The sequence below is a fragment of the Phacochoerus africanus genome, chromosome 2 (genome assembly GCF_016906955.1).
Source record: "Phacochoerus africanus isolate WHEZ1 chromosome 2, ROS_Pafr_v1, whole genome shotgun sequence".
NCBI lineage: Eukaryota > Metazoa > Chordata > Mammalia > Artiodactyla > Suidae > Phacochoerus > Phacochoerus africanus.
The window spans coordinates 43,232,517-43,242,617 of record NC_062545.1 but is presented as its reverse complement, the minus strand read 5'-3'; the positions used below and the strand labels follow the sequence as shown (position 1 = coordinate 43,242,617).

Below are 10,101 nucleotides of genomic sequence, written 5' to 3'. Positions count from 1 at the left end.
TCAAATCGGAGCTGTAGCCACCGGCCTACGCCAGAGCCACAGCAACGCGGGATCCGAGCCGCGTCTGCAACCTACACCACAGCTCACGGCAACGCCAGATCGTTAACCCACTGAGCAAGGGCAGGGACCGAACCCGCAACCTCATGGTTCCTAGTCGGATTCGCTAACCACTGCGCCACGACGGGAACTCCGAGAATGTTTATTTTTTACATTATTCTACTAATAGAAAACTTGAAAGTGTGAGGATTTATAAAAGTGCTAAGAAGAAAGTTCAGGAGAATATCTGAAGCTGGGTAGAGAGAAGCCTATTAAGAATTCTAAGAGGGACAACGAATTAATTTGGCTAATTTGTTTAAATATTTTTAAAATTATTTAAAACATTTTTGTTTAAAATAATAATTGTGTGCGTGTGTGAGGGACATGATGTACTGCCCAGATGCCCTCTCAGAAAAGGACCTGTTGCTGTCAGCTTGTTCGGGAATTGCCCCAGCTGCACAGCCACCTCTCCCAATGTCCTCTCCTCCTGAGGAGGGTGGGGAACTTCCTGTTGGAGGCATGGGTACAAGGCCAGTCATCTTAGATCAACGGAGAACAACTCTGATGGGCTCGTTTCACCCCAGAGTTCCCTGTCGGATCAGCCAAGATCACAACACAGCTTGACTTCTCTCTCTACCTAATTCTGCTTTCATCCCCTTCTTTCCACAGGTGTTGACCCCAAAGACAGTTCTGCACAATAAACTCCATCTCAGAATCTACCATAAAACCCAACCATTGATTTTTATACCTATCCAGTGGACAAATTCTGGAAAAAAATGGATATCTGTTATTTTTGTCATCAGATGAAGCTAACAAAGTATGTTTTCATTTTGGAAAAGAAAAAGAAAAATTACTAGCTTGGTTTTATTCTGGTCAAGATGCCCACATCTAAGTATTCATATAGAAATGGCAGCATCTAAGCCACCTGGTGTGAGCTATTTCAAACCCCCTTCTGGCCCACACCCTTCCTGCTGCTTTAGGTCTTGTTTCTGGTGTGTCTTCGACCAGGTTGTCAGAAGGAACATTGTTGAGGCTGCCTGTGAAGCATAAGATGCAATCTGGGGGAACTGTGAGGAGCCATTGATGATGATGTGTGCCCACATGGATGGGAGTAGATGAGCACAGAATGCCCCAACATGTTGACCAATTCTCAAGCCTCCAGGGAGTCTCTTCTTCATCATGAGCAGGTGGAGCATGTGTGCTGGGGGAAAGCCAAATGGTATCTGCCACCCAGATTCCTTAGCGTAGAGTCTTGAACTTTTTAGCAAATACCTTACCAGAGAACATGTCTACTGGTTTCCTGCTGAGTTCTTTTGGCTTTTCCAGATTTTGGCTTCATCCAGTGCCCATGTTCAGGGGTGCATGGAAACTATAGGGTTAGAAGCCATTGCTGCTGAGAACAAAGGATTCTGCTTGGGCCCCCCCACCCAGTCTTAGGAAATAGTGACTTAGTCATCAATTATAGCAGAAACCATGAGTTATTCTCTCAAACTCACCCTCCCCTAAATACAAAACCTAAGCATTTGCTGGCACATGGCTCTCCAGCAAAAGGCTGCATGTCACAGGCCCCCTTGCAGCTAGATGTGATTAGATGAGTAAATTGCTGCCCTTAGGATGAGAGCAGAATCAAAGTTTCAGGTCACCTTTTTTTTTTTGTCTTTTTGTCTTTTTGTCTTTTTAGGGCCGCACCCGAGGCATATGGAGGTTCCCAGGTTAGGGGTCGAATCAGAGCTGTAGCTGCCAGCCTACGCCATAGCTCATGGCAATGCCAGCTCCTTAACCCACTGAACAAGGGCAGGGATTGAACCCACAACCTCATGGTTCCTAGTCGGATTCGTTTCCACTGTGCCACGACAGGAACTTCCAGGTCACGTTCTTAAAGGAAGCACTTTCTCACTTATCCCTTTCTGCCAGTCAGAATGCAGATCCAGCAGGTATGGTGCTGAACCCACATCCCACATGGACCAGGGCAACGCCTGGATGAATGGGCCACAAGAGAGGAAAAGCTCTGGCCCCTGCTACAATGAAACCTCCATAACTTCACAGCATCCCTTGACAATTTGCTCTTGGATGGTTATGTAAGAGAAACATAACTTCTTCCTTATTTAAGCCACTGAATTTTTGGAAGGGGAAAATGCAAAAACCAATCATTGTTCTTATATTATATTTTTATAACTCTATTATAGTATTTATTACACCAATATAATTACTTTACCTCTCTGTCTCCTTTTCTAGAATATTTCTTCTTTCTGTAATACTAGCATAGAAGAGGCATTCTGTGTTTTCTAAATGCATGAGCAATAGAGTGCTGAGGGAAATTTTTGGAAAAAGGAAGGTGGAGAACTAAATACAGATTTTAATTTCACCATTTCATGTTAGCAAAATTTCCCCAGGCCTCCCTGGTCTGGAGGGACAACTAGAGTCCTGTCAGCAATGCACTGGGACAAAAGTTATGAATGCAACGGCATTCCCTGGTGGCTCAGCAGGTTAAGGATCCAGCATTGTCACCATTGTGGCTCTGGTTACAGCTGTGGAGGGGGTTTGATTCCTGGCTCCAGGAACTTCCGCATGCTGTGGGCGTGGCCAAAAAAAGGTGAGGAATGCATAAGAATGACAGCTTTCCCTTCTCTCACCCTTGGAGGAAAATCCTAGTGTGTCCGGCTTAGCATTCTGTACTGCATCATCTGATCCTGATCAAAATTCACAGCCATCTTTCAGAGCAGATTAATTCATGTCAGGAACCACTGAAAGGGGTGGGGGTTGTGTCAGAAAAGGCTGAGAAGGGAAGCAGGGAGCAGGAGGCCGAGTATACTTACAGTTCATGAGGAGGGGTGAAAAGCCGGGGAAGAAGGAGAAAGAATGAACCAGTGAGCCTGGGGGTGCAAACAGTGTCTCTTTTTTTTGGGCACTATTTGAGAGATACAAGAAAAGACCAGAGTTAATGTGCTTCTGATGCTGGTCTCTGCTCTCTGGCAGCATCACCACGGGAGATTGAGCTGAGGACACTGGACACTGGAATAGCTCCTGCTTCACTGGTTTTAACCCATCTCTTCACAAAGGGCCTCAGCCTGTTCCCCAGTTTACAGCTTTTTTCTGAGAGTCCAAATGTTGTCTCTCCATACCCACAAATTCCAACACTCATTGTGGCTCTTGCTGCTCATGAAGTCGCAGGAAGGCAACCCCTATGCTCCATGGCTGCCGCAGCTATCCCAGCAAAGCCCAGGTCTCTGCTCACAGCAGAGGTCTTCATGAATGCAGACTCCTGGGGACTTTGCATTCTTGGAGGCCCCAGGTCTCCAAGATTGACTGAGGAACTAGTGTCTCAGATGCACTTCCTTCTCCCCTCAATTTTTCTTCCAGATACATATGAAAAAATTAAAAGTTCTTTCTTCTTCAGCCAGAAAAACCTCATCATGCACCTCAAATACTTGTGGTCCTAGTGTAAAACACACATCAGAATCAAGCTGACTCAAAGTAGGACCTGGCATTAGTCAAACCTGCAACACAATGAATGGAGCTTAAGATCCTCGCCAGCAATTCAGTCCTGGACTAAATACCTGGAAGGTAACACATCTGAGCTGCCGTGTGGCTCAGGTGGGGAAACCACAACTGCCAATGACTGGTTGGCTGGGACTCCTGGGGTTCCCATAATAGGGTTGCAATTCCTCAGTCTGATGGACTCATGGTATCAAGACATAGCTTTATGCAGCATTATTAGTTTATGTAAATAAGTCAGAAACTTTTAGCCAGAATTCAAATACCCAGGAAACTGAATTGACTATTAACAAGACTACTGACTTGCAAAAATGCATTTTGTTCTTAATGTTTGACAAATGCAATTTTTGCTCCAGTTGTTTAAGATACAGTTTCTCATGGTTGGTGAGGAAAGAAAGCTGCTTGCTCCGAATGTGCAAAGCAATGACACTTGCGTAACATGGGGCCTTAGGGCGGTGACCAGATGGTTCACTTCTGCTGACAGGCGAGATCCCTGCTAGGCTGTGGATGAAGACGTGCAGGCGTTATTGGAATTTCTGTTTTACCAAAGGAGAATTAAGGAATATTTACCAAATGGGTTTTCTGTGTGCCCGTGTTTACTACCAAAATTCCCGTGTGAATAAGGTCATACAATAAGCCCTTTATTTGGTATTACATTGTGCTGAGTCCTGACACTAAAACAGAATATCTGAAATAACTGTCATAATGTGTGGCCACCTTAGGCAGAGGACAGAAAGCCTGCAGCTATTTGCAGCTCCCAGCATTTCAAAACGTGCAAAAAAATGCAACGTAAAACACATACATAGGCGTACACACATACACACCAGTGCTTTACGGGAATGGAGAAGGAAGACAGATTTCCCTCTTTAAATGATATGTTCTCTAACCTTTCAGATATGTGAAAGCCAGCTTAAGCTCTGAAGAAAAGGTAAGTTTCATCTACTGGGTGATCTCTGGGATGCCCCCGGGTGATTGCAGATCCCAAATGTAATCATTGAAGTGTTGGCGTTTTTGTTCTCCTTTTCTGCGTGTTCATGGCAGAGCTCCATTGTCTATGCTCTCAGGCGGCTTGTGCTGACAGATTCCACCTGAAATCACAGAGGGCAATTCTCCGCTGCTGACGGGAACGCTGGGGTAGGGGGAGAGCGCCCTTCCGCTGGGGGCTGGGCCCTGACTCGGAGCAGGATGCCCAAGTAATTCAGGTTTACCCAGACCAGCCAAGCCTCTGCGTCTGTGCTGAGAATCCAGCCTGGAGAGACTCCTCTAGGATGACACCTAGAGATGACTGAAGGAAACAACTCTGGGCGACCTAAAAGACAAAGTAAGGGTGGGCTCTGTTCTGTGTGCGCATGTGTGCGTGCGTGCGTGCCTGCAAGCATGCACGTGTGGGGGCGTCTTGGGTGTGCTGTGGATGGGATGGGGAGGTGTTGCGGACGGTAAGGGAAATTGCCAACTCTTCTTGGGTGTTTGAGAAAAATCCGGTTAGGTTTCTACCTAACAGGATGCAGCATCAAAAAAAAATTTCAGATGGATTTTTTAAAATATGTAAACAAAACCACAAAGGAATATTTTTTTCCTCTGTAAAGAGATTGTGATTACATCTGACAGAAATATTTAGGAGCACCACCAGCACCTTGTGACTGATGAGAGGTGGAAAGTAAGAGAGAGAGGTTAGGGCTGAGAGCCAGATTGGGGCTCCTGTATTCTTCTCTGTGGAGACAAGATACTGCCTGCATCACCCAGCCCCACCTGCCCTAGCTGCTCTGTCACCAAACTCTCAAACAAGGCAGTCCCTGAATTCCTTACTATGACAATTACGTCATCTTGCTGCAAATAATGAAAATATTTTTTGAACCGAAACTTAGGTCACAAGATTCCTGCATGGTCTTAAAATGCGGGCAGGGCTGTGCCTCCAATGAGGGTATAATGTTTGAAAGATGGTTCAGCTTTCAGGACTCTGTGCTCCCAAGTGGGATCTGAAATGCCAGGAGCTGTTTGGTGGGGTGTCTCCCAGGTCCTCAGGCCCTTAGGAGAACCATGTCTGACCTCATAAAGCACATTAATAAAATTTATCTTGGAAAATCTTGGGACTCCATAATCTCCACATGTGGCCTCTGAAGGAATTCTTTTTCCAAAACCATGTTTAATCTCACGAAGCCCAAAGTAAGTCCTAAAAGACTTATTTCTTTCTTTTTAATTACCTAGGTAAAAAATCCCTAATGCATTTCCTTTCAATGGGCTAAAGCCCCACTTCTAGGCTTATTGGAAATTGCATGATGCAGAACATCATTGTGGGGCCCTTTGGCAGCGATGGAATCAGGAGACGCTGGGCCCCATGGCAGAGGTGCTGTGACCAGGTGCAGGCAGCGGCTTCCAGACTATCCTACAAGGGAGCGATAATCATCTCTCCCGGTATTCTCAGGCAGTTGAGAGCTATGCTAGTTAAGAGTCCATGTGAGGTTATCGATTTTATTGCTTAAATAAATAAAATTTTAAGACATCCCTCCTAATCACTGTGTCTTCTTTGAGCTCTGTCTCCGGCTATGTCTTCTTTATTGCAGGGCGGAGGGAAATTCTCTGTGTCACTTCTACATGCCTTGTGACAAATTTTGCCCCAGACTGCTGTTTCAAGGATACTTATATTAAAAAACAGCCTCGGAGGATACGGATAGAATCTCTTTCTGGGGCAGAGGACAGATTTGTTTTCTGGCAATGATAATAAAAATGTCTGTCTCCAGAACAAAGGTTAGGCAGGTTTGCTAAGAGTCCCACTATAAGATCAGAGGTCTTCTAAGCTCACAGCTCCTCGGCTTTGACCTAAACCCTCATAGCTTCCCCTTTGGCCCACCTCTGCATCAGCCCCATGGGGCTTGGGGCCGAAGGGGAAGCTATGAGAACATGAGCTCATGCTGCCTGCTGTGAGTAATAAATGTCCTTTGTTGCTGACCAGGGGTCTGCATCTTGTGCCAGCATCAATGAAGCTGTGACTGGCTAACTGAGTGCAAGCAGGGTAAAAAAATCAGACCCCTCACAATTTTTTTTTTTTTTTTTTGGTATGGAAGTTCCGGGGCCAGGGACTGAATCTGAGCTGCTGCTATGGCAACACCAGATCTTAACCTGCTGCATCACAGCAGGAACTCCTCACAATTATTGACATTATTTTATCTGGTCATCTCTTTGGGTCATCATTTGACCTGAAGTTGGGGGAAATGATAGTGAAGGTATGATAAGGACAACAAAATCAAATTAAATAGCTAATGTGAGTTTAATGTCGCTCTCGCCGAGGTCCTGCTAGCTTCCTGGCTGTCTTGACTCCTTCCTTGCCCCCATCGAAGTGAGTACCAGGCCAGTGCATGGCTGGGCGCACTCTGAGTTCTTCAGTGTAGTGGGTGCTTCTGTGTACCAACCACTTTTCAATCCGTGATCTGGGCTTCTTGCCACAGTTTTGAAAGTTTGGAATGCTCCCTGACGTGAGGCTGAGAAGGGTTAAGAAACTTGTCCAATTCACAGAGCCTGGTAATGGAGGAAGGATTTCCATTTGTATTAATCTGGTAGCAAAGCTCATGTTCCTCCCCCCACAACCCTCTGCCACCTCAGTTACACAAATGAAGTTTCAAGGGAAAACAGAAATCGTTTAAGTGGATGTTGGCCAGTCTGCTTAACTTCCTCAAATGACTGCTACTACCCCATTTCCTGATTTGCTGCCCTATTTTATTTGACCCCTATTACTACCAATCCATAGCGGGTCCTCCTCCCTCTTCTCATTAGCATCTCTTTTTGAATGCAGAGATATTAATGGACTTTTTTTCACCACAGATTTAGAAATCTGTGTGCGGAAATGGGCTGAGAAGGATTGAGTCATGCATGATCTAAGACGACAATGACAGGAAGTATAAGATGAACTGACCCTTGACAGCAATGAGAAAGCAATCCATGACCTCAGCTTCCAGTCCTTGGGGTTTAATATGCATCCACTGGAAACCTGAGTTGGGAGCGTGCATTTCCAAGTCTTCTCCATGGGGCCTCATTTGAGGGATGGCTGCCATCCAGCCCTGTATTTCCAGGAAATGAGCCTTTGATTCTGAATGGTCTTTGCTTTAAAGGAAAGGCATTTCGATGATTCTGGAAAGGAGAAGAACATTTGGGGGGAAAAAAAAAAAGCTGATGAAAAGACAGAAAAATCCACAACCCACTTTCATTTTCAGTCTGCTGACACTGGCCACCGCCTGTGTATCAGCTGTGAAAGTCCCTGTGGCCTGTGAGCAGGTGGCGAACAGCCACACTTTCAAGCTCCTCTGTTTTCTTAGAATTCACCAAACTCCTCAACCCCAGGTAATGCCTTGGGGTGTGGAAGTTTTGAAAACAAAAGTGTCTTTACAAATTCATCCTCACCACCGGTTGTAATAGTACTGTATTTTCCCAGCAGAACTTGTATTCCTTGCTGCCTTCAGGATAACGCCAAGGGCAAACACACTCTAAAATGTGTCAGGGTTCAGTAGCTTACTGCTAATGTGAACTATCATCAGAGTTGAGATGCTGAAAATTATGTAGTGAAAAAGCCGTGTGGAGAGGGAGGGATGCAAAAGACCAGAGACTATAGGAGGAATAGAGAGATGGTTCCAAACATGGGGGATGAAAAATACTGCTGCATGGGAGTAACTGGATTGATCCTAATCAATGAGACTCATGAGGAAGCCCCAGTGCAGGACAAGAAATTTGAAGTCTTTTCGGGTTTCCTGATGTGGCACAGTGGATCAAGAATTTGACTGCAGAGACTCGGGTCGCTGTGGAAGGGCAGGTTCGATCCTTGGCCTGGAAAGAGGGTTAAAGGATTAAGCATTGCTGCAGCTGCAGCTTGGATTCAGTTCCTGGTTTGGGAACTTCCATATGCCATGGGTGTGGCCATAAATTTTTTAAAAAATTCCTTTCTTTCGACTCAGATGTTTCTTCTTGCTCAACTGTTCGCAGCCTGTTCAGGCCACGCAGCCTGCATTTTGACTAGTGAGGGAGTGAAATAAAGACAGCAGTGATGAGACAGGGGATGGGCCTGGGCCTGGCAGGGCGCCCAAGCCTGGCTTCTAAAATGAAAAAAGAAAAATGAATGAGTGCAGTTTTGAGTCTGTTTACCAACGGCCTCTGGCCACTTCCAAAAATAGTCAAACCAACCACAGTTTACAGCCCTGTCAGCCCAGCCAGCTGTGGCCCTTGTTCTGGTTGATCTAAATCACCATCACTGCACCCCCCACCCCCGAATGACTGCCCAGCCATGCCACAGCAGAAGAGCAGATGCTCTCATTATCGCAGAGCATCGGTTTTGTGTGTACATGTGTGTCTCGTATGGGCACATGTGTGTATGTGTGTGCCCATGCACATGCTCACATGTGGCAAAAATGTAGAAGTGAGAAATAAATCACCAGCCCAGTCAGACCTGCCCCCCCCCTTTTCATTTTGGTTTGTGGAACAAGGTCTATTTCTTATATTTTTGAATTTGTGTTTTTTGCTTTTCTCTTGGTGTGGGAAATTCGACACAGCTTTTAAAGTAACAGTAATAATATCTTAAGACAAGGAGCAGAATGTCCTGAAAGTTGTGTCTACCCCTTATGACTGTGTATTTCTTTCTTTCTTTCATTTTTGTCTTTTTAGGGCCGGCAAATGGAGGTTCCCAGGTTAGGGGTTGAATCGGAGCTGTAGCTGCCGGCCTACACCACAGCAACGTGGGATCCAAGCCTCATCTGCCACCTACACCACAGCTCATGGCAATGCCAGATCCTTAACACACTGAGCAAGGCCGGGGATCGAACCCATGTCCTCATGGATGCTAGTTGGGTTTGTTAACCGCTGAGCCATGATGAGAACTCCTATATTTCTACAGGAGTGTGTATCTGCCTGTGTCTCTGGGCCTAAGCAAATCTTTCTCTGCTTTTGTCTCTGCATCACGTCTTTTAAACCATCTCTTTCTATTCATCATTTCTACCTGTCTCTATTTTTGCCTCTTCCTCTCATGCTTTCCTCTTTTCCCATTCATTTACTCAAAATTAGATTGAGTGCCAACCACTGTATATTATCTCTGAGAATTACAAAATTCCTCCTTCCCCTACTTTGAATCAAGCAGCATTTTTTTTTTTTTCTTTTTATGACTGCACCTCCAGCATATGGAAGTTCCTGGGCTAGGTATCAAATCAGAACTACATCTGCCGGTCTACACCACAGCCACGCAACATGGGGTCTGAGCTACATCTACAACACTATGCCACCGCTTGGGGGCAATGATGGATTCTTAAGCCACTGAGTGAGGCAAGGGATTGAACCTGCATCCTCAAAGAGACAATGTCAGGTCCTTAACCTGCTTAGCCTCAGCAGGAACTCAGAATCGAGTAGCTTTTTCATGCATGCACTTCAATTGATATTTGAAAGTCAGTCTTCTTGAGAAAAAAAAAAATGTTCTTGACCATTTCTCTGACTCTGGATGAGGTTTTCCAGAAATGTCCATGATGTTGACCCTATATGACACAGAATGTTGATGCCCTTCAAGCTAGTGAGAAGTAAGTCAGGAAAAGGGCAATCCAGACT

The 10,101-nt window shown here is 45.4% G+C and overlaps 1 protein-coding gene across 2 annotated transcripts in view; it reads right to left on the bottom strand.

The window, feature by feature from the left end:
* Positions 1 to 6,777: 6,777 nt before the first annotated feature.
* Positions 6,778 to 10,101, bottom strand: part of MCM9 (minichromosome maintenance 9 homologous recombination repair factor) — a 118,887-nt gene continuing 115,563 nt past the window's right edge. Inside the window, exons 13-14 of one of the 2 annotated variants that reach the window (XR_007132130.1) lie at positions 7,439 to 7,653; positions 6,778 to 7,044 (exon numbers count right to left, since the gene is read on the bottom strand). Coding sequence is in view for 1 of the 2 variants with exons in the window: in XM_047759617.1 (XP_047615573.1) it covers positions 7,629 to 7,653 (25 nt within the window). In the remaining variant the exon portion in view is untranslated. Of the gene's footprint in view, positions 7,654 to 10,101 lie in introns of both variants that reach the window. The other variant, XM_047759617.1, reaches the window with a different exon arrangement.